Below are 24,991 nucleotides of genomic sequence, written 5' to 3'. Positions count from 1 at the left end.
GAAAAGGAAAAAAATAGCAACAGGCAGTTCACACTGCACATTTTCTATCTTCTAGCCACATATACATAATTAAATTTCAGCATTTTTCTGCATTTAAACTTTGTTTCAACATGAAATGATTTATAAATCATTAAAAAAAGGAGTGTTCTAGAATCATCCTATGTCAGCTCCTTAAAACACAATGAATAATAATCCCTAAGAATATCTTTAAAAATTGTCATCTGGTCAAAATATTTTCACTTCATCATTGTCTTATGTCCAATATTCAATTAGAGCATTGTGTGGGGGACAGCATCTTTCATTTGAGGCAGGAGAAAAACTAAATGCCTTTGCCCTGGATTCAGCTACAGACCCAAGAACCATCTGGTAAAAAATCAGCCAGCGCATTGTGCAGGCAGTATATTAGTCATGAGACATAGGACTCTGAGAACAATGAAACCTAAATTTAAGGGACAGACGAAGGAAACTTAATTACTTGTTTAAGCTTCTTCACAGCTTTGAGGAATCTTTAACACTTTCAGTAAAAGACTTTAGCACCGGAGGGCACAAAGCACATCCTCAATTGATTTCCTAATTTTCTGCAGGCCTGTTTTCACTTCCAGCATGGAACTATCTGCACTGGTCCATCAGCACAGCTTGTCTATCCAATGCATGGCCACAGGGTGCATCATACGGCCCTCAGTACGGGGTACCGTCCAGACCGCAGATCCTCCTCCACACTCACAACTCTGCAAAGAAAACATTTTGTGACTCAAGCTCCTGCTGACCCAGTAGCCCTCACTGAAGGATGAAGGAATCTTTTCCAGCTAACTGCACAAGCCATCCAATCATCCTTTTGGTTAGGCATGCACACATACACAGTTGCTACCCTAGTGACTGCTTAGAGCTGTGGCAAAAAAGCCACTCCAATTTAGAGCCACTCAAAGACCTCTCCTATACTGCCGCCATAGCCTTGGGGACTAGGACAAGCCTTGACAGATTGGAAAGTTGGGCAGAGAGATATCTAATGAGGTTCAACAAGGGCAAGTGTAGGGTACTGCACCTGGGGAGAAATAACCCCAAGTGCCAGCACAGGTTGGGGGCTGACCTACTAGAGAACAGTTCTGCAGAGAAGGACCCGGGAGTCTTAGTGGGTGACAAGTTGACCGTGAGACAGCAGTGTGCCCTTGTGGCAAGGAGGGTCAATGGTATCCTGAGGTGCATAGGAACAAGTTTGGCCAGCAGGCCAAGGGAGGTGATCCTCCCCCTCTACTCCACACTAGTGAGGCCACATCTGGAATGCTGTGTCCAGTCCTGGGCTCCTCAGTACAAAAAAGACAAGGAGCTACTGGAGAAGATCCAGCAGGAGGGCCACAAAGATGATCAGGAGTCTGGAGCATCTCTATTATGTGGAGAGACTGAACGACCTGGGCCTGTTTAGTCTAGAGAAGAGAAGACTGAGAGGGGATCTCATTAATGCATATAAATATCTAAAAGGTAGGTGTCAACAGGATGGTGCCAGACTCTTTTCAGTGGTGCCCAGTGACAGGACGAGGAACAGTGATCATAAACTAAAACATAGGAAGTTCCAGCTCAACATGAAGAAGAACTTCTTTACATTGAGGGTGGCAGAGCACTGGAACAGGCTGCCCAGGGAGGTTATGGAATCTCGTTCTCTGGAGACATTTAAAAATCACTTGGATGCATTCCTGTGCAACCTGCTCCAGGTGACCCTGCCTTGGCAGGGGGGTTGGACTAGATGATCTCAAAAGGTCCCTCCCAATCCTAACAATTCTGTGATTCTGTGAAAACAGTTCTGGGGCTAATGGAATTAAGATTAGCAAATAAGCACCATGGGAAGTGCAGGAAACACAGATGTTCAGTCTCAAATCGCTATTATCTGCGCTCTTCCTCAAGCTTTCAGCTGGAAATCAGGAAGGCTGAGGTTTATTCTCTCCTTATTCTCTTATGGTTTATTCTCTTCCTTCCAAGATAAACAGGCTGTTTTGTGAAAAACTAACTTAAACATGACCCGGTCCCTGTCAGTCTCCCAGGACTTGGACAGGCTTACAGCAAACAGAGTCCCCTGTGCTCATCACTGTTTGGACAGGTGGGAATACAGCAGTCAGGCAGAAGAGCTGCTGGAGAAATTCACACCAACTCAGCCAGTCTACATCCCCCTAATTCTTTTGTTTAGACTCCTCAAGGAAGGGAATTCCTTAATATGATGGCAATGTGCTGGACACTTGATTTATACAAAATCAGATAAAATCATCCTACAGAAGAGATCATTCTGATCCTGAAGCCATGAAATGCCTTCTCTTTTTGAACTGCACTGGGCTTTCTCATCTTGGTTGTGACCTTGACATCTTCCACAATTACAGGCTTGCAGGAACACAGAATTGGAAAAGATCACCTGGATTATCAACTTTAGTCCTCTAGTAACACAGACAGTCGCATTATATAATCTCTTTCATAAACTCTTCTTTCTCTGTTTCCCAAAACTCCAAAGCTTTTATAAAACCCTAGATGCAAACAGATGCAAGTCACTTTGTCACACTAACCCCCAAAAGAACACAATGCAGCTGTGCACGGAACAGTTCAAGTGTGGAAGCAGTATAACCATGTTCATGAGGTGCTGCACCAAAGCTAATAAACCTTATCGAGCAGCAGAACTCATTATCTCAGCTGCAGAGCTGGACAAACATAACTATATTACTTCTGGATTCAAGCTGCTATGTATGCATGCCACAGTATGGCACCGCAGGGACTTGCAGGCTGGGGAATCAGCTTTCAGGCTACTCACTCGAGGATTTTCACATGAGCTCCATTTTATGATTTTCCAGAGCTTTCCTGCTCTGGAGCAAGAATTCAAAAATCAGTGTTTATATTAACACAAAATGTCTTTTAATATACTCGCAGAAATTCACCCAGACCTGACCTCTAATAGGCAATCAGGAAAACCTTTCTACACCCTCACAACCACAGTCTCCCAGAGGCAACCCCATTTTAACCTCTCTTAGCACTGACCACGCCACGCGCGCACCTTTCACGTACAGCAACTGCGCGTTCTCCCTCCCGTCAGAGCTTCATTTGCCATTTTGGCTGACGTGTTCATTTGCCATGCCTACCAAACAGGTTCCAGCCAAAGACCTAGAGGCACAGCCAGACTTCCCCAGCAAGAGCTGCCCCAGGCTTGGCACCAGAACAAAGCAGGGAGGCAGTTTTCCCTGGATAGCCACTTGCTTTGCTGCTATCAAACGCACACTTCGAAAACCATGCCGTAATGTTCATACTTTTCACTCTCATGAAAAAAGACCAAACAAATAACAGAAAGACCTGGTGTGAGGAAGAGCATGTTGCTAAGACTCAAGTTTGGCATCGGAGTTGGGTTTCCAATCCCTTGGTGGTAAAGCTGATGAGCTTGCAGCCTAGAGGGAAAAGTTATTCCAGTGAATGCAAGGAGAGACTTTTAAGTGACAAAAGGCAAGTAAAAGACAGGTCAGGAAGAAAACTAAAAAAAGAAAAAAAAAAATTCAAAATGAGCTTGGCAAGCTTACTAGCATTATTCTTGCTGTATGGTAATTAGTGGGTCTAAGTAAGATCTTCACTTTCACAAGGCTCTAGAGAAAGGAATCATTTCTAGTTGCAATAGGCAGCCAGCCCTCTCACAGACGCTCAGCATGTACCCTGTACGTGGCTGCGAGAAATGAGGAAATTATCCATACCCACTATAAACTGAGATCAGAGCAATGAATCCAGTGCTTTCCTACCAGAAGCCTAGCAACAGCATGGACCTCCCATACCTTGGTCCCTCCTGCCTTTGATAGTTTCAGCTGTCTTTGAGCACAGGAGAAGGATGATTGATAAATTGCTTCATAGGGCTGCTGCCCCTTCCTTTCAACCTTTCTTGTAAAAACAGACCTCCAACAAGGCGACATTCATACATGCAACTCTCAGAACACATCATGCTCTTTAGAAAATACTTGGAATGAAATGACTCTAGATTATATCTTATGACTCACAGTACACAAAGATTCATCTGCTCATAAATGGGAGGGAAAAAAAAAAAAGAAGGAAAAAAAAAAAGAATCGGGCTTTCTTATCCAGTAAAGGGTTGAACACTTTTTCCACATTCAAACCACTCTGCTCCTGGCTGTCACCAGCAGAACACCTGCCCCCATGTTGTCAGTACTGACTTCCCTCAGAGTAAAGACCCTCTTGCCTTCATAGTCCAAATTACCCCATGTCCCATTCAGAGAATGGATGACTAGGAGCCCTCTCAAGCAATTCAGGAGCCCAGACAGCTGCATGCAAATGGAGACGAATGAGAGAAGAGACAAAAGCAGAGTTAAATGGTCCCCCCCCCCGGAAAAAATACTCTTGTCTGCAAAATAGAATTCCTATACACACCTATACATATGTCAAAGCACCCACCTTGAGTTTCAACACTGACGATGCACTCAAATGGTCTACGCCATCAGAGAGACTATCATGCCATCTCTGCCTCAGAAAGACTTCATACAACTGCATCCTACACAGTAAAAGTGTTAAGATAAATAGTCTCTCTTGATATTTAATGGCACAGATAGTCTGCCGCCTTCACTTCCCTCACAATGCCAAGCATTAGGTCATCACAACAGATATTTTAAGTTTCCCACTCTCCAGATCTCCACAGCCCACAATCTCCTGTAGTCTACAAGGCTCTCAAATATTTAAGAGTATCCTGCAACAAGTTTAACCCGAGGGAATACAGTTCATCAAGCAAGAATGTCAGTCTGAACCAAGGCTACAGCACCACTTCATTCCAGAGACAGCATTATGATCAGGGACTGTGATGTTGTAGGTAGCCTGTATGTCTGGGTTTGGTATCCATGCTATACCACAGTTGCAGAGAAAGACATATTCTCCTTTTTATTTTACTATTTGTCAAACCTGACAGCACTCAATATTGCACAATCTCTTCAAAGAAGATAATTCTGTAATATGCACCCCTTGGGGGGTGGGGGGAAGAAACATTATGGTTGCTGTGGGAACCTTAATTCTGGATTTCAGGACTTGCATATTTAAAACCTCAAATTTAACATTGCATTAATGTAGCTTCATGCATTGAATTAAGGAATGACTCAGTACAAATCTCCATGCATCTACTGAAGTCTTGACATTCCAAGGACAAGAGGCACAGAACAGAAAAAAAGACAGCATGGGAACAAGGAGACAATGGGAGGTAGGGGGGGGAACCTGTGAGCAGGGAAGCAAGAAACTGGCACAGGCGAGGCACAGCAAACCCCACACCAAACCAGATCTGTCACTTGAGGCTCCTTGTTCTCACTGCTAAAGGTTATGCAGCCTGTCAGATAAAAAGAGCTTAAAGCAGAAACACAAATAGGCACAGAAGAAAAGGTTCCTGAAAGGACCAAGGAGGAGAAGATTCCCCGAAAGTAACAAGGTAACCTGTACTGAGAAGGCAAAGATCATATACAGATAGCAAAAATTCACTAATTTCTTTAATTATCATGGCTCAGTGCCCAGATGAGGCCTTTAAAACCCCTTCAGCTATTTTCAAGCATTTAACATTTCTTTTCCCCACTTCTCTTAAGTTTAACTCCAATGCACACACAACAGCAGTGCTGCCCTAAGTTTAGGGTGCAGGCAGAAGCGGCACCCCACGGAGGGTTACCAGCCTTTGTCTTGTCAGCAAACATCCCAAAACTCAACCTTCTTTTAAGAATCCAGGACAAGGCTTCACCTTTTGGGCCAAAGCTGGTCTTTAGGCAGGCTAACACCTCTGCTTTACACTACAGTGCTCACACACCCCTCAGCATGAGGAGGCGAGATAGCAGGGCAGCTCTAGTCTGCTCCCACACTCATCCTCTTCGTTTTAGCAGAGTAAGGAACATCTCCATTGTTTACTCCTTATCTAAAATCAGCAGCAGTATGGCTGAATTACTTCTCCTCTTACCCCACCCACCAAACCAAGCACAAATCTTAGCTGAGCCATGGGGCCTGCCCAGTCTCTCTCACTAAAAACCAGCACCCCAACTGGGGTCCCGCACACCAGGCTGTGGCAAGAGGAAGAGCAGAGGAGGTGGACGTGCCTGCCAGCAGGGCCTGCTGGACGAAACCAGGCAAGTGTGCATACCCCTGCGCAGAGTCAAGTTACCCTGCAACAAAGATAGTGTGTGTATGTGCAAAGGAGGAAAGTCAAATCCTTCTGCCTGGGTTCCAAGGCTTGCTTTGTTGCTAAAATAAACCACTGTTTGTTCCTGGGAGTGATGGGGAGTCAGACTCTAACAGCAGCCAGCAGCAGCGAGAGCCCCCACACTCAGTGTTAGGAACGAGGGTGGGTTTTAAGAAAAAAAAAAAAAAAAGAAAAAAACTTGGAACCCAATTATTCTTCACCTCACATATCTAGGTAAGGAAACCCAAGGGCAAACTGCTGATCTCAAGGGTGCCCAGGAGCAGACAAAACTACACATAGATGACTGAGCACTCTAAGAGAACTGACTGCTCTAGAGGAAATTCCAGTCCTTGCTCAAAGGCTAAAAATATATATGCCTTTATATAAGCTTTTACTTTGCTTGCTAGATCTATGTAACACTTTACACATGTTTTTCCTGACATTATTTTCCATACTCCACCAGAAACTTGAGTAACTGTGCCACTTCTGGAAAAACAACCTTGCATCCAACTTTTGTAGAAACAGCTTCTCTCTCCCAAACTCCAAAACTATGTATTCCCTTCCTGCTCCTCTCCTAACCTTCAGTGACTACAGATCCCTTTCAGCAGCAGTCCTTCACTACCTGGGATGTCTCTCAGTAACACCAAAATCCCATAAAGCAGAGGCACATGGGAACAGTGTTATGCAACCAAAGAAAAATTATATATATATGTATATATATATATATATACACAGAGGTCTCTCAGATGGCAGACAGTGATGAGCATTATACCAAAAATCTTGTCTCCAAGGCACCTGCCCAAAACTGTTCTCTCCAGAGAAACCTATAACCACAGGAAAAACCTGCTCGATACCCAGTTAATAGTACCTGCTCGAAATATTATTTTTTACAAGGGAAAAATAGCCCACTGTGTGTAGAGGCTGCAGAGAGCTAAGCCCAACAGTGAAGGCCACTCACGTTAGTGCAGAGTCCTTCAGCTTTCCATTCCTTATATGTGCAAAGTGTGCAAGCCCTCACACACGCTTCCTACTCACCCAGAGGTACATCATGTTAGCCTGGGTCCTTCAAACCCAGCAGTGAGATGATCCGGCAACACAAGAGGCACTTCAGTAAGATTGTCGAGACCGAGGTTGGTTGAGGGTGGTTTTTGTTTTTTTTTTTTCTCTTAAAGAAAAAAAAATCCGAACGGCTCAGTTTGAGGCTTAGAAAGCGTCTCGCCTCCTCCACCCCCCTCCTCCAGCTCTGGCTGCTCTGCGCTCTTCTCTCGCACTTAATCTCTCTCTGGGAGTTCCCAGCCCCGTGTGTCTGTACTGGCGTGCACAGCACACACTCTGCATTCGCCTCCAGGGAATTTCTCTCTGTCATTCTGCTTCTAAAAACACAATCTCGGCCTCACAAGATTCTTGCAAGAGGCAGGGATGGGTGGGGTTAGTAATAAATGCAGCCCGGCTCCCAGTGCCCGAGAGTGCTTACTTTAGAAGAAGGGATCTCTATCCGTGAACGAGGCAGAACAGAGCATTGTCCTCCAAGGTCACTGGGGGTGAGGACCCATTCCCTGACCCACCCACTAACTGCTTCTGCAGGAATCATCCATAGATGCAGAAGCCGTGAAAGGTGCCATAGGCAGGTTCTGCACGTCTTCATCTACCCCACTAATCAACACCCCAAATTCGGTTACAATTCAGTAGCTGTATTTAATCATTAACCACTGACAGGACTCAAGGAGCACAACTATGGGGATCCTGAAGCTAAGTAGAAAATCTGTGTGTGCCAGCCACCCTGGAACTCCCTGAGGAAAAACAACCACTGGCGGCGTGAGCTGGAGAAAAGAAGCGACGCAGATAAAGGGGTTAATCTGCTTTCGCAGGTGGCTCCACATGAGTATTTTACAGACTTGCATATTGCTAAAGGGAAAGCAGCAGCTGGCTCCGGTTCCTCAGAGTGTATCGGGTTCCCTCTTGCTTGGAGGCAGCTTTCCCCCCAAGTCTGACTGGGGCAAGTGCCCTTGCAGCCTTGCGCTCCCAGCCTGCTCCAATTTCAGGACAGCAAAGCTCTGCCGGTGGGGCAGCAGCCCCGGGAAAGGCGCGCTGAGCAAAAGACACTCGCCCCAGCCACCAAGACAAGCACCAGCAAGCCCTTCCCTGCAGGAGCGAATCCTCGTCCCATCCCCCGTGCCCGATGCCACAGGATGAGTGTCACCTCACATCTCATTAATCAGTTAAACCGCTCTTCCAAACTAGGAAAACGGGTTTCTCGCCCCCTTCCCTTCCCACCTCAAAATGAAGAATTGACTTCCCTCGCTGGGCTCCAAAAGCTAAGTTAAATATGGCCCTGTGTCTAACAGGGGAGAAAAAAAAAAAAAAACAACAAAACAAACAAACAAAAACAAACAAACAAAAAAACCCCCCTTGTTTTCATTGAGGCACTGGTCTCCTTGGAAATGAGTTTTGAAGGAATAGTTTTATCTCAGCTAAAGATATAGAAACAGTGCTATTCCACGTATCACCACTGCTCCCTGTACTTATAGATTACTTAAATGCAATCCAGTGGGCTTCAAGCGAGCAAGCAAGCATCCTGTGGCCTGCCAGGCTCCACACACAAGTGAAGCCCTACCTATATGGGGTGACAAATGGATGGGCCTCCTACCACAGCCAGACCAGACATCCCAGACGTGCTTTGCACTGCACAGGCTCCCCTCACCTTCAGCAAGCCACAGACACACCCCAGGGTAGGCTTGTCCCAGGAACAGGCATGAACACACAGGACGCCGATGGGCTCTAAGGAAATAAATACATGACTGTCACTGCAGTCACACATAAAAACCGGGAAAAAAAGGCTTATTGTCACGATCAGGACATAGCAGTCATAGGGATGTACTAGTTAGGGACTAAGCAAGACGATGCTCCATTTTCCAGCCAGGAAAATTCAGGCCCTGCTTTTCAGGGGAAGGAGCAGAAGGTCCTCCAGGAACATGGGATGTCACAGGGCTGTTCCACTATGGCATTGCGCAGGTCCCCATCTGTTCTCACCTTTTTGCACAATGGGTCAGGTTGGGAAGGTGAAAAGCAATGTTCCTAAAAATCACTTATGGCACCAAAGCCTATGCACCACAGTCTCCAAAGAGTGAAGCATGTGATCCATAAACCTGTTCTCAAAGGCTCTGAGAGGAGTGAAACAGCAGCAATGCTGACATTTGCATCATGGTTAGACACTTCTGTTAACATCTCTGCAGCAGGGTCACACCAGCAGCAGTGACTAGTTCAACCAGCCTGCAGACTCAAGCAGACACTTCTGCACCAAATAACCTTGATGGCATTTTTAAGGTTTTCTTCTGATCCAGAATCACGATCCAAAAATGATCTTAAGTAACATTTTAATGAAAGCTGAGATTCCTTGTGTGCAGAGGAGAAAGTGAGAAGACACATGGACCAGGTGAGCAAACCCAAATAAATCCTACTTCATATGGATTACCATAAAAGACTTGAAAATGATGAGTGCTTAAAACTAAGCTGAAGAGTTACTATCAAGTTCCCTAATTTTAAAAAAATAAGAAAAGGGAAAAAAAAAAGAAAAAAAATTCTCCCCCTTCTTCCCCAGGATCTCTCATCCTTTAGGTCACTCTTCCATGGGGGAAAAAAAAAAAAAGAAACTTTCAGAATAAGCCTGTTCCTTAATTTCAACAAGTAAGACTTGTCACAGATCATCCCAGTCAACAACTGAAACTAGTTACAAGCATCATCCCAGCAACTCCACAGCTGTGCAGGTTATATTCAACCTCCAAATCAAAACAAGACCCATGAACCCTCCCTGAATCATCCAAATACTGACTCAAAATTTATTTCGCTGTTGCTACAAGGCCACCACCTCTCCATGGAAGGTATATGGGAAGATTACTGAGAAGAGCAGTGATGTAATACCCTTGTCCTGGAGCAGGAGCCCTGTTTGATGAACTGCAAGAGCAAGTTTCTCAACACTCAGTATTTTCAAGCAGTGAGAGGAGTACCCGGCAGGTCAGAAAAGGAGGCTGCAGGATGACTCCCTTCGACAGAGCCGCTGCTGCTGCTGCCCAGAGGCTCAAACCACCACTAAGAACATGAGGTGCATGCCTAAGACTATCCACAGTTGTAGACAGTACAGGTGGCAGTGAGGTAACCATTTTAGCCTCAGAAGCAAAAAAAATATTTACTTGGTCAATACAACTATTGGGGGGGGGAACAACTAGACAAATTATTGCACCTTCTTTAAGCTTTTATTCAGATTTTTCAACTACATTAGATAGTTTGTACAAAGTACCAGTACAACACACTTTTTTCTAAAAAAATTTATCCTAAAAAACCCAAAACTATTCTCTAAAGAGCAAGAAGACAACAGTATGTCAATGCATCTTATTCCAGAAAGATGGACATAACTAAGACAGGCTTCTGAAACAGGTAGCTAGGATCCTCTGCAAATGCTTTGTCTTAATCCTAACAACAGAGCTTTACAGGATATGTGTCAGGGAACTCAGAGAGGCTGCTGTGCGTGGAAATACACATGATCTCTTAGGGATCTTTCATGTCTCAAAAAAGATTAAAAGCAGAAAGAAAACTATTTTAAAATTAATATATACCAAGAAACTAGAAAAATGTTCAGAGAGCTGCAGCCTAGTGAAACATTGGTCCCTCTTCTCTGATGGGAGGTTGTTGTGTAAATCAAAGTGAAAGGGGAAAAAAGCAGTCTGGAAAGACTAATGTTTGTTAGAGAGGTAAGGAAGGTCTTAGCAAGTAACAAAAGGAAAAAGAGAAAAAAAGGATCAAGTAACCACATATTTAATATTATTTAAATGTCTTTGGCAAAATAACAGGCACTGATAAAAAGGAAAAAAAATTCTACCTGCTTCTGTACCAGTATCAAAAGCCTTAATGACATAAGAGTAATCGTGGCTGCTCAGTTATGTACACAGATTGAACCCAAAACCACTGCTGGTATATAAGTTTCAAATAAGCCAAATGCTTAAAAAATATTCTACAAAAAGTTCTAGCCTATTTAGGAGAGATCAGAGTGGGCAAATGGGGAATGGGTACAGCACAGTTTCAAACTGACGTTATCTCTTTCTAGCTGATGGTGTCTCAGAGGCATATGATTTCAAATGCTCATGGATTAACATTCTAGCAGATAAAGCTCAAGACAGGGTACAAGCTGGTGTGCCTGCTACACACTACTGAAATCACATTAGATAGCACACAGGATGAGTGGCTAGCTGAGCACCTCTTCATAACAGAGGGAAAACCCCATTTGATCAGGAATTTCTAATGCAACGACATTCACAGGAGGCATCGGGGGGCTAATGCCAAAGAACGCCCTCCAAATTTCTAAATTACAGAAAACAATTTCTTAGTTCAAGAAGTGTTACATTGAAAATGAGTAAGTCCATATTAGATTCCATCTTGACAGAAAAGAGCAATCAGTTGTAAAAACAGAAATTAGCGGTAGCTTAGTTAAAGTGATTGTGACAATTGCATTTGGATATATGTAAGGAGAATAGAGACCAAACCAGTGTATCTACGTACATACTGAGCACTTGAGTGGGACCAGAGGTACACTGGCATATTTTTCCTAGACAGACAGATTGCCTATTGGGCTTCCTTGTCACATCCCCACACTTGAACACTTGTATATATTCTAGCAAGTGAGGAAAAAAAAAAAGCTGAGAGAAGAAAATAGAAAGGAAATTAGAAAAGGGAAAAATAAAATTTACAAGGGAATCCTAACAACAGGAGGCAAAATCCATAGTCAAAGCTGGAAGACGATAATGAGTTTTTCAAAGCTTCTCAAGAATAGAAACTCCAGCAATTGCATTGATTTGCTACTATGGGGAAAAGGTAGACACATTTCCAACATTGAAGAAAGAGCCAAAGGATTCAATACGTATTTCTGTTCTATATTTGGAGAAAAGTCAGCTGTTGCAGTCTGTGATAACGAAATGCTTTCCATTCCAGCAGTAACTAAGGAAGATGTTCCAACAGTCGCCCAACAAACAGCTCTGCGGTTCTCTTATCTGGCTCAAGCTTGCAAACAAAAGGGATGTAACCAGATAACAAGTGGGTTTTAACCAAACTACAGCTGTGAGCATATTTAGATGTGGACACTTGGGAAGGTGCGCAGTCTGCTTTGAACTGCATCACCTGCACTTGCGGCTCTAACTGCAGTACTAACATTCAACCTGCTGCAAGGCCAAAAGTACCGCTGTGGTGCAATGGCAACCCCAAATGCAGGTGTTTCTTGAAGCCCATTATTATTAAAGTGCTGCTGCTGCTAGCTGAGCTCGGCCAGCTTCTGTCATACCAGAAGACTGCATCAGGAAAGCAATGCTACAGGGGAAGGCACCAATACCAATTTTCGCAGCATCTGAACTTTCCTAGAGGCATCCATGTTGGAACTCTTCCACTAATGAGAGTTAAAATAACAGCCCAGTGCTGAGCAGAGTGAAAAATGAAATGGGGTCTGATAATAGAATGTTTTCAGAACAAAGATGCCAGTGGAAAGCTACTGGTAGGGAAGTGCAAATTAACCTGGGTACCTGAACACATCTGGGAGAGCATTCAGGATACATGAATAAAGAATAGTGATCATAAAAATATCTATTCCTAATGTTTAATAAGGCTTCCTGGCAACCTTACCTGTCAAACAAAACTGTAAAACACTTTAAAATAGGCTGAACTCTAAAATAAAGATTATTCTTTTATGGTTAGTAAGTGCTATTGAATCTACGCGTTCATCTTCACCGTGCAGTTTTTCATGGCTGGGGAGTGGGAGGGAAGGTACCCCAAAGGCTGGAGCAGATTGAAGAGGGAAATTTAATTTCAAACCAAAGGAAAGCAGTGACTTTCACAGCCAACAGCCAGACCAAGCTCTCCTATTTTATGCGGAAGCTGGATTTAGACTGAGGATGAAGACTCAGACCATTGTCCCACTACTACAAACATTTCTACAAAAGGTCTGACTGGAGATGGGAACTGTGACATGTTCTGCAGCACCCAGAGAGAAGTTTCTCCAACTCAGCGGCTGCTTTCCATGGCTTATCTGACTCCGGCTGAAGGTCCTGGTAAGAGAACAAGGGAACCAGATTCCTGCTAGCTGTGGGTTTGGGCTTGCCTTGTGTCTTGCCGTTTTTTATTTGGTTTGATTGGTTGATTTTTATTTGGGGTTTGTTTTGGTTTTTATAAAGAATATTAGAAATGGGGCTGGAAGCTATCTGGGGAGAAGCACAGAAGGCAGCCCTGGGCACACATGCAGTTCCTATGGAGATAAGAGGATCTTCTTTGAGGTTGGTTTGCTCCTTTCGGTGCCGCTGGAGACTACCCTGGCGGCAGAGTACTGCTCATTTGCAAAGACTCCCTCTGCTCAGGATCCTGGCATTATCTATGATTATAAGAATTTCTGAGCCACAAGGTAGATTTCCTCTTAACATCCGAAAGGACTCCAGGAAGCCTCTTTCTGCATTATCCTGTTTATGAAAGGAAGCAAGAACACAAAGTGCATACAATAAATCACCCAGAAAAAAATACCACAATCCCTTTCAGATGTTTTGCCAAGCAAATAAGCCAAATGTTGGCATATTACAAGGGGGAAAAAAAAAAGGCCATTTTGTTATAGAGCAACCCATTTCATTACTGGAAAACTGGATTCCTATTCTGTCTCCTGCAGGTATGGTTCAGCTACACAGCAAGAGGTTTCTGAAAAGAGACTACTTATTTAAAAGCAAACTATCAAGAGCTAGTTTATCTTCCACAAAAATCAGAAAGCTTGGAACAATAAAACACCCTCACATGCAAACAAACCCAATAATTTTCAAGGACTGTCCTGCTACTGACTTCACACAGTAATTAAATTTAAGTCCTTAAATAAACTTCAGGAGATCTCAATTCACAGGCTTATCATTCAAGGGGGGAGGGAAGAAAATGGATCCCAAGAAAAGCTTTTTTGAGTTTGTTTGGTATTTTCCTCCCCTCACAACTATGCTCAAGAGCACCATTGTATAAGGCACTGTCAATTCTTCAAGAGAAAAAGCTCAGCAATACACTTTTAAACTAAAAGAACACTCACATCAATAAAACTAAACTGTGAACCCAGAGAATTCAAAGTTGAATGCTCAAGAGCATGTGAGCATTTAGATGTAAGGAATTCTTAGTGCTCTGGTATACTGGTTTGGGCATTCATCTGCAGAAACAGAATGATGATGCAGCCACTCCCAGGATATAGCAAACATGAGCTTGGGCAGCCAAGTGGGATTTTCCATGAAATATACCTGTCAGTCTTACTATGGTGGACTAGGAGCAAAGTCTGCAATTCCCAGTACCTTCTGAGGAGATTCTAGCAAGCTGCTGTGTTGCCCCCCCAGACTTGATTTTCAAGCTGTATCTTCTGCAATTCTGTCATACTTGGATCTAGTCTAAAGTCCATACTGAATTGGCATATAGCAAATACATTTAAGTACTTGTAAGACGGGATCAGAATAAGCTCTAATCCTGGTATTTAAATATATACTTTTTAAAGTTTAGTTAATAACTGCCCTAATATCTTCACTAGTAATGTCCAGAGCACAAATTTTGATCTCCCTTCGATTTTTCCATTAAGTAGCAGAAAATTACTAGACAGCATCAAACTCCAACAAAAGTCTATTTTTAGTGTTAAATCAGGAGTAAAATGTCCAGCTGAACTGATAAAGGGCAGAAAGATTCTCTGTGCCCTAGACTTATTTAACAGTGCTAAATAGGGTATTTCTTTTGCTGTGGACTCTGAAGAGGGAGTCATAAATAAATAAAAAATTTAAAAAAAAAAAGGCAACTCAGCTCCTACATCAACAATTCATCTTTCTATAGTCCACAAGGGAAGTTATACAAAAGGATGAACTGATGGCATCCAATTCAAGGTGTGAGATTTCACATGGTAACAGAGAAACTGTTTCCAAAACCTCATCAATGGAGCTACAGCATCATTATACCATTTTTTTGTCTCCATGCTTACCATGTCAAGTGGCCATACTGCATCAGCAATTCATCAGCACAGCACCAACCCAGCAAATTAAGAAAGGACATGAATATGAGAGTATTGTAACAGTAGAGAAAGAGGAAGAACAGGGCATAGCTCTCTTCCCTGGACCACACAGGGGTTTATTAATATGCTGAAACTTTGGCTTAGGCCTGCTGGTGATAAAGGGGAATACAGATGGAGAGTAATACCATCCTGCAGAAAGGGACTCCTCCTGGCTTGTTTGTGTAAAGGAAGGTTAACAATGTTAGCGAGTTATTCAGGAAGTAATGGATACCCTCTTGCCCTGAGCAAATTCCTTTTCAATAACAGTAGTAATTTCCTAGGCAATACAACTGTATCAAGGTATAATGGCTACTATATTTATCTAGAGGCCCTGTACTGCTGGGATCTAATTTACTATGGTGTAGAAAGCAGTTTACAAATCCTGGGATAGTAAAGTTTCTGGAGACAGGAATAAAATTCTATCCTGTATTGCTCGGTTTGAAGACTGGGTTTTAACATTCCTTTTTAAGAGCATAAAATGCATTCACTCCAACTTAGAAAGATTCAAAGACTAATAAGCCCCAGAAGTAAACTGCAAATACACTTCTAAGAGGGAAGAAATCAGCTTAGCAAATACTACATTCTGTGCATTTTGTTATCCTCATTGTCACAGCTGCTTTATTTCTTCTTTTATTCAAATAACATTCTTTCATTTGACCCTCTGAGAAGAAAAATAATCCATGACATTACCTAGCAGCCTTACATACCTAATGAAGACAAAACAGCTGAATGCCTGAAGTACGGCTTCACTATGGGGAACGGCAAAAGTACATAATCAGCAAGGAAGAACGGAATGACTGCAGCTAATGAAGGAGTAGCACCAATAAACACTGAATGACATCTCCTGAGGAACAACAAAACTAAACTGCTAAAAGACTTTGGTGGAACACAGCATCAACCTGAGATAACTATGGGTGGGTGGAAAGAGACCAAACACACGTGTCAGGGACTGCAGATACTTCCATTACATAATGGTAGTAAGAAATCCCAGGCAAAATCTCCATTAACAGAACTAAAAGCAAAATATTTCAAACAGGGGTATTGGCAGTTGTCAAACCACACAAAGGAAAGGCAGACTGTTCAAATGTAAAAGGCATTAATAAAGCAGAAGACAAGAAGTATAAATAGATATAAAACAGAGGAAGATTTCTAGATGACAGAAATGCTACTGGAAAATTTTAGTTATAGAATACAATATCCCAAAACGATCAGCAAAGGTCAGTTGTCAGAAAAGCAATTCTGCTTCTGATCTCATTCAGAGCAAAGCAGTCCTTAACCATACCTGCACCACCACCATCCAGCTGGATTACTCTCATGGCTGCAGTGAACAGCTCACTCCATCTGACTGGTCCCTCGGGGAATTATGAGCATAAGACAATTTAGAAAAGTGTGTGTATGTAAAGACTAACTGCACTACTGTTCTCCTGCTTTATAAGCAAAAGAGAAACCATTCTTCAAAGTCTTTTTAGTGTATATATTTAATATGGGACTTCCAAGAAGGCATATGGATAGATACCTACCTGTATCTTTTAACAGGCCATTTTACCATTCTGCAGATCTCACATGCAGCAAGTAATAAAAACACACAGAGTTTGCAACATGGGATGTTCCAACAAATTGGCACTTGTGTCAGCTGATTAACTTGAATCAGGAGGATTTTGGCTCTCACAGAAGCAGAGCAGCTATAGATCCGGTCTTCAACATCACTGCAGTCTGTGTGGGGTCACATACTGTGAACTTCAAACACCTTCAGCTGAGGTCACATTAAGGCTTCTTTCCCCGACATCCAACTACGAATAAAAAAAAGAAACAAACCCCCAAAACCAAACCAAACAAAACAAACCAACCAACCAACCAAAAACAACCAACCAAACAGTACTGTAAATTCCATTCCATTGCATTTTCTGATCAAATCCTGGGAAAATTAGACTCTTCCATTAGAGATTGATTGCAACTTTCTTACTCTTCCAATCCCTTTCTAAGACAGACACACTGAATGAGTAGCAACTCACTCACACTGAGTTTAGATGAGATGAATGGTTTGAATTAATTATGGCTAGTCAACATGTGCATTTATGGTGTCCCAGGTCCTATGCAATACATTCTCATCTTATTCTAATCCAAATTTCAGCTCTGAAGTGTAGCCATACTGTCTGACAGCTATTGTAACTGCTAGAGAAGCTACTCATTCAGATAACAAAGCAACAATAATATATTAAATTCCTCCCTGTTCCCAAATTTCCAGAAAGCAACAGTAACCAGAACAATCTTTTTTCATCCTTGTGTGACCTGAAGAATGCACGTTTCCTTTCAGATAAAGGCCTTGCTATGGTTATCTAATGCTAATGTCACTACAAACTGGATTAGAGACGCCCAGAAACCTCGAAATACGTACATGGATAGTCAGCTGTATCCAGATTCTAAGTCTGAAGGAAATCAAGTGCTCCAAATTGTGCCTAATGTAGTTAAGTTTGCCCTTTAGGTAGCATAGACCAGTAAGAACATATTACACAGTGATTAGATTAATTCTTGAGTGAAATTCAGATGGCTGGCTCTATCTGTCTATTGTGTCAGTATATTTCAAATTAATTCAGAGACGATCACTTTTCCCATACTCTTCTCCACAGCAGCAGCTGCTCAAGAAAAACAGCAGTTCTCTGTCCGGGGTGAAGTTGGCAGCAACTGGGGACAACACTGCTGTCAGAGTTCAGCTCCCAGTTCTGAAATGCCATTCTACTGGAAATACCAAAGAGCCTAAATCTAGCTACATATACCACGGGATGTAAAATATCTCTATCTCAGCTTTCAACAGAAAGCTCCGGAGTCTCATGACATTTATTTCTTTGGCCCCTGTCAGTCTTTCTCCAGACCCTGCAAAGGATCAGAGCTAGCTGCCATAAATGGCTGGAAAACAAGATGTTCCAGAAGCACTTGGAAATGAGCAGCACTGTTTTAGCTTAGGGAGACCATGGCAAGGAGCCAGGGTGACAGGTGCCCCAGAAATATAGATGACGATCAAACTGTTGCCAGTGTTAGCCACTGCTGTCCTCCTGACCTGTAAGAAAGGATAGCCCAGGTGTAGCAGGAACAAGGGACCAGAAAAGGCAACGATGAGTTTGCTGGCAGTACCTGAAGTCTCTCCTCAACAAAATCCAGCTGCAAAGGAATTTCAGTGGGTCTCATTAGATACAATCCTACTGCTAAACCTTTATTAGGCCTGGCAGCAAGTCAGTTTGGTCCTGCTGTGACATCAGAGTGCAGCTCATCAAAATCCACAGGCACCAAAAGAGTTAAAAATGCAGATTGCTGCTAAAACTGCCACCAGCTACAAACCTGCTACAAACATTCTCCTTTGTGGGGCAGCAGCAACTAAATCCACTCCCCAACAATTGGTTGGCCTTTGGAGACAGAGGCGGGAAGAGACAGGTTGTGGGGGACTGCCCCCCCAAGTAAATAGCAGCACAGCATCTGCTCCGGTTTTCAGTTAAAATCAGTGAGATAGTGCTCATGATTTTAGCAGCAGCCTCTGGAGACAGCAGCCTCTGACCTTTATCAGGAAGAGCATCCTTGTCCTCTAATCACAGACTTCCTGGAAAATGCAATCTAGCTGGCAATTAATACAGAATGGAGGGGGGTGGAAAAAGACTCATAACATCAAATTACCACTGCAAAAATTTTTAAATACATCTCCCCCCAAAAGGCAGAAGAATTCAAGCATGCTCTCACAACCCATCTTGCTCCCATAAGCATTGTTTAACAGTACTTACTAAAAAAATTTTCTCCTGTCTCCCACCATCAAAAAATCCTGCTCCCCTGCTCCCCAGTGTTGTTTTGCAGATGTTGCCTGCAGCAGCACAGCATCTTACTGTGAAAGCTTCAACACAGGTGTGCAGAGCATGACCTGGGCAGAATTACATGTGCCATTTCCACTGGGAAATCTAAGAGACTTATTAAGCCAGGACAGTGCCGATTAATCTACTAATGGAATGAATCAGAAGTGTGTTCCTGGCCCTTTCCCTTTCACATCCCAAAGCCTCAGGGGAGCTGAAACCATCTGGCAAATGCCTGCTCCGAGCAGCATTATGCTACTCTTGGAAATACCTCTCCCTTAATACTAAGACGAATGAAACCATCTTCCATCCACCAGCTATTCTCGGGAGCATCTGCGTAGCTCACTGAGGTAGTCTGCTTGCACACAGCATCCTTGCCCAGCCAATGCAGAGCTGCTCACTCACCATGCAGGAGATGTCAGCAGAACAGAAAGCGATCCCGTTCATTTACTCGGGGTCCTGCTGAAGCAGCCGGACTGAGCGGGGCGGGGAAGCGGTTGCTGCACTCGGGGTAAGGCACACGGGCTGCCCTCCCACAGCAGATCTCAGCCACAGGGAAGCACTCTCCGTGCCCAGACTGAGGAAACGCTCCTCCCGAACTCTCTCAGTCCTTTCTTCGTGCAGGGCGAGTTGCAGGTAGGGTAAAAAGGAGGGGGTTGTTTATGATAATTAAAAAAAAAATAATAATAATAATCTTTCCTGGAAACACATTCATAATGGAGATCTGACCAGAGAGCTTAAAGGGAAATCAAGACACCAAACAACTCCAAGGTTCATACATGATATATATTATTACTGTGAGACAGAGGGAAGGACTGACTCAGAGATGCTGAATACCCTGCACCCTTTGAGTAATAAGCAAGCTCAGGAAAAAACAGAGCTGAGGCAGCTGTCACAAAAAAAGGAACTCTGTCGCTTTTAAGATCATAAAGGAGCAGAAGAGCATCCTATCTTACAATTTAGACACACCACAAAAAAAAAAAAAAAAGAGAGAGAAAGGCCCAAGACAACAGCAGTCATATGGCTGTGGAACAATGTAGATGGTAACAACTGGCTTTTGACTGTCACAAAACAACACAAATACAGGGCAGGGGAGACAAGAGGTCCTCCATGCTCAGAGACAGCACAGAGCATGTTTAGACAAACATCCATCAGGAATTGCCTAACTTGTTATTACAGACTCCTAGAAACTGGAACTCTGGTCCCCTAAATTACCGTTCCACTGCTTCACTACATTGAATCAGAAAATGTTGGTTTACCCCATAATATCTAATTTAAGCCATCCTTGATGCAAATTTAGCTGTCTTCAATGGACATAATAAATAATCAACCCCCATCCTCCATACTTTCTACTTTCTTTTTTAAAAGGAGAACAAGCTTGGTGTTTTCCTCCCGTGTCAGCTCTCTGAGCCTCTGTTTCTTGTTCTTCCCTGGACTATTTTCAGATTCTGCCTTTGTATTTCCTGAAGTGCTAAAAGTAGGTACAGTGCTCCCCTTTCTGTACCAAGCTGTAAACAATAACTACCTTCTGCAGTTATGTGACACACCTGGAAATGCATTCCAGGTTTTTAGGATCACAAAAAACAGCACCAAATAATCAGTCTGTTATTTTTTATTAACCCAGATCTTTCCTTGGATATTCCTTGTTAGCCAGTAAAGTCTCCATTTTATACTGCATATACAGTTCCTTTTGTTAATACAGCTCGGTTTTGTTTAATTTCACATTGTTGGATTTCAGGCCATTTCTGCAATTCACTGTGATCTTTCTGACGTCTAATCCTACCTTCCAAAGGCTACCAGCCCTTGCACATACACATATTCAGTCACTGTTTTATGTGATGTTTGATGAGCAGTACAGAACAGCAGAGCAGCCAGGCCAGACCATGTTAAGACTCCAGATCACACACGCAGAGACAAGCATGATATAATTGCTCCACATACGGTTTTCCAATGAGGCACTCAGCCCCTTCTTAATTTCACCTTTCATTTGCCTAGTTTATGTAAAGGTCATGTGGGACGGGGTCCAAAGCCAGTAGCTTTCTCCATCTGCCAGGCCTGCTGCCATGTCAAAGGAAAAAACTAAATTGATCTGACATGATTGGCCCTTAAAAATTAGCAGTGTATGTCTGTTGTTGCCTTAATTTCCTTTAGTAAAGGATCTGACCATAAGCATCTGATGTTTTTCAGCATCTTCCCAGGTTCTGTATCTACACTGACCAGTTGAATTTCTTGGCATTTCTAGCCTCCTTTTAAAAAAAAATTAGGATGGGAGAATAATATTTATTCACACATACACATGTGCGCGTGCACACACACACACACACTCCATTCGCTTGAAAGCTGTGAGATTTCATGATGTGCGGAATATACACTGGAGAAAACCCACCACTCCAGCACAGCCTCTGTGGGCTCGAAGGAGACCATCCTGCGGTGCCCTCTGAGCAGCAGCAATGCCGTGCAGCACCGTGCCTCTGGATCAAACCAGCTCGGGCCAGGAGCCTGCCCAAGCCAGGAAAGCCTAGAGATGGCCTGCTCAGGCTCCCCTCTAAAAGCAGCTCTATTAGGAGCACTCCTTCTCAAACATCCTTCCTGTGTGTCTCCTCTCCTCACCCTGAGACATTTTGGAATAGATTAAAGACTTGCATAATGGAAACCTTTTCCACCATGACTCTCGAAAGAACGAAATGTCAACACAGGTCCCGTGGAGGGGCTATCTGTGCCCTCCCTGGATGCTGCCCGTGCTGGGTTCAGGCAGTGACCCATCCTCTCCCCATCCCTCTGAACAAAACTTCCCTCGTCCAGAACACATGAGGAGTCACCCCCAAAACGCTCGCGGGACGCCAAGAGGCCGAACCACCTCTCCCCTCTCTCCCTGCTGCTTCAGCCCTTCTCGCCCTACCGCCCGGCGGGAGGGGCTGCGCCAGGGCAGCCCCGGCGGCAGCGGGACGCGGCTCTGCGGGCGGGCGGGGCGGGGAGCGCTGGCCGTGCGCCGGCTGCCCTCTCCCGGCAGCCCAGCGCCAGCGCCGCCCCGGCCCGCAGGGCTGCCCCGCGCACCCGCACTCGCCCCCCGCACCTCCCGGGGCCCTCCCGCTTACACGGCAGGGCAGGGCAGGGCGCGGAGGCCGCAGACGAGGCTCCAAGAGCCCGGGCTGTCCACCGGCAACGCGCTGGGGCGCTTATGGGTACCTAGAAACAACAGCTGCGCAGGTATTATTCGGAAAAAAAATATATACAAAGTTCACATAAGCTGCTTAAATTTTCTTCTGTGATTTCGTTTGTTTTGGTTTTGTGGGTTTTTCTTCCAAGAAAGAAAACCCTTTCCAGGAAGAAAACCCGCACTCATGCGGTGACAGTGCAGCTGTGCAAGCTGAGGATCCCAAGCCCCCCTCACCCAGAGCTTCAAAAGCACTTCGGTTTCAAGTTAAGAGCTGCACAGAAGAACTTTTTCCCCATAAAACATACCTAAAGCAGGGACTTGTTGCCACAGGATGTTGTGGACGCCAAAGATTTAGACAGGCTCAGAAACCATTTAGACAAATTCAATAAAGAAAAAATCTATCACAGGTGACTTGAAAAAAAAAAGAATAAAAATCTATGGCCAAGAAATCCCAAAGCCACAGGATTGCTTGAAGAGCACAGAGGAGGGGAAGTATCACTGAATCTTGGCGGTGCTCCCTCTGCTTTAAGTACTTGCTATTAGACACTGTCAAAGCCAGAATACTGGAAGGCAGAGACCTTCTGTCTGACCCAGAATAGCTGCTTTCATACCCTCAATAGGATATCATATCCATCAACAGGCTGTTTTCTCTGCACCATTTGGTTTTGGTCCTCCAACTGATCCTTTTGCAGACTACTTCTAACATGCGCCACACTCTAACATAATCATTCAGCAGGAAAAATCTAAACAAGATACTGTCCCTCTTGCCAAAGGAACTGAGGGTCTTAGGAGTCTCCAAGACTCTTGCAGACACTGGGTAACACTCCAGTGCTCACATCACATGAGAAAACGTGGAGTCCTGGTCCTTTCAAAGGATGACTCACATCTCCTCTTTAACCCCAAGCAGAGATGAGAAATTGCTTGAATCAGAGGACTCAAACATGAAAGGAATTCGTATTACATCATCCAGCCCATTTCCTGCCAACGCCTTATAACCCCAGAGCTTTGGCCGGACTATTCATCAGCAAGGTATTTGTTACTTCCCTTGAGAAGCTGTTTATAGGACTTAAGGAGCTTACTGTCAGGAAGTCTTCCCATGTATCTGAATTAGATATACTCCTTAACTACCTCTCCTCATACAACTTTTCTCCACATGGTTACTTACTCTCTCTTGTTATTGATTAGGAGACAGGCATACATCGGTATGGATGCTGGATTATTTATGGAAGGTATTCAGGGTTCTGTAAGGAAAGGATCCCCCACCTTGAAGGCTACGAAGGCAGCAGACATGAGGGAAAAGAAGAATACATATACAGCCAGAGTGATCTGTTTGCAAGACTTGTGTCAACTGCAAGACATCATGTTTCCCGTATTATTTATGGATTTTGATGCTAGGAAATCAGCTAAATAAAGGAAAGGAGAGATTTAGGGGAATGTGGCCAATATAAGCAGAGAGACTTGGTTCAGAGGGAAATTTCAGAAACCAGGTTTATATCAAGTTAAGTTACTTAGTGGTATATGTTTTACAATTTTTTTCTAATCCTACTTGCTGTATCTTCCTGTAGCTTCTTCTGGATATAGTTTGGCCTTGAGAAAACAAGGAACCACTTCTTTGTGCTTCAAGTGATCAACCAAGTGTCTGGCCAAGATGGTTCTGGATCTAGAGAAGACGTATCACTAGATTAGTCTCAGTGGATCTTACCTGTCCTCTTCCAATTCATCCTTAATTATTTCAACTTCAATCTGTACATTCTGTTCTCTATTTTCCTTCTCAAGATGTCACAATTTACATTGCTTTAACTTAACTCTCTTCCACTCTATCAACACTTTCTTACCTTTGAATGTGCTGAGAGTTCTAAGTAGTGTGGGATGCAATCCAGTAGAGGATCTCTCAAGCTCCTCCTCTTCTGCAGTGTTAAATGGCTTTCCATAAGCACATCTGAACTCTCACACACTTTTCACAGCTTAGTGAAGCAGTACCACCCCCAGTAGTTACCCCACTACACACCTTTGAACCCCTCTGTGTGCAGCTGCCTCGCAGATGCTTCTCATCTCCTGAACAAGTTGGACATTTTTGCCCAGACCACATTCTCTGAAATGAAGCTTGTTATTTTCTATGGGACGCTGCAGTTAGGTCAGTAATAGAATATCCCTTCTAGAATAGAATATCCTGTCTAGTACAGTGTGAAAACATTTCATTGCTTGCCTGAAGAGAGGCTGTAGGAGCCAGGACACAGCAGATTTGGCAACCTTACCCTAATTCACCTCATTTTGAACATAAGGAAGATGTTTAGACCATCACTGGTATGGTCCCATCACAAATTTTGGTTTGATTGCTTTCAAGCAAAGAGGCACTCCTCAAAAGCACTAGGAACACCAAGCCTGGTCTTCCTCATTTTACAGAGGACCTCACACGCTTCCTGATCTCTGTCCTGGCTATTTACTCGAGGAGTAAGGTGTCAAAATTTTATTTAAGCCTCTCTAGAACCTCTGTCTGTCCCCCAGTTTAAAATTTTTTGTCAAATACACTCTTCGAACTAAGAGTATAAGTAACAAACATACCAAAAATCCACAAATCACCCTCCTTTATAGGTCCTGAATAACTTAACACTTCCACTGCCACCATCTCAGGGGCTAACGAGCCAGTTAAGGTACATACTAGAGGGATTTTCATAGTGACAAGCAGGAAAACAAATTAAAGACCAAAACACTTGTCAGGAACACTACTTAGATTTAAACTCTTGAGACAGGAAGTCTTTGTTCCACAA

At 43.6% G+C, this 24,991-nt stretch overlaps 1 protein-coding gene across 7 annotated transcripts in view; it reads right to left on the bottom strand.

The window, feature by feature from the left end:
- RBFOX2 (RNA binding protein, fox-1 homolog 2) overlaps nucleotides 1-24,991 on the bottom strand; it is a 173,671-nt gene that overhangs the window by 108,354 nt on the left and 40,326 nt on the right. Inside the window, exon 1 of one of the 7 annotated variants that reach the window (XM_017823358.1) lies at nucleotides 7,196-7,493. The exons of 5 other annotated variants lie outside the window; for them this stretch is intronic. In XM_017823358.1, the coding sequence (XP_017678847.1) occupies nucleotides 7,196-7,210 (15 nt within the window). In that variant the 5' untranslated portion in view covers nucleotides 7,211-7,493. Of the gene's footprint in view, nucleotides 1-7,195; nucleotides 7,494-24,991 lie in introns of those variants that run through there. One more of the 7 variants, XM_017823359.1, reaches the window with a different exon arrangement.

This window comes from Lepidothrix coronata, unplaced genomic scaffold (genome assembly GCF_001604755.1).
Source record: "Lepidothrix coronata isolate B3197 unplaced genomic scaffold, Lepidothrix_coronata-1.0 Scaffold102, whole genome shotgun sequence".
Taxonomy (NCBI): Eukaryota; Metazoa; Chordata; class Aves; order Passeriformes; family Pipridae; genus Lepidothrix; species Lepidothrix coronata.
This window is presented reverse-complemented; position numbering and strand designations above follow the sequence as displayed.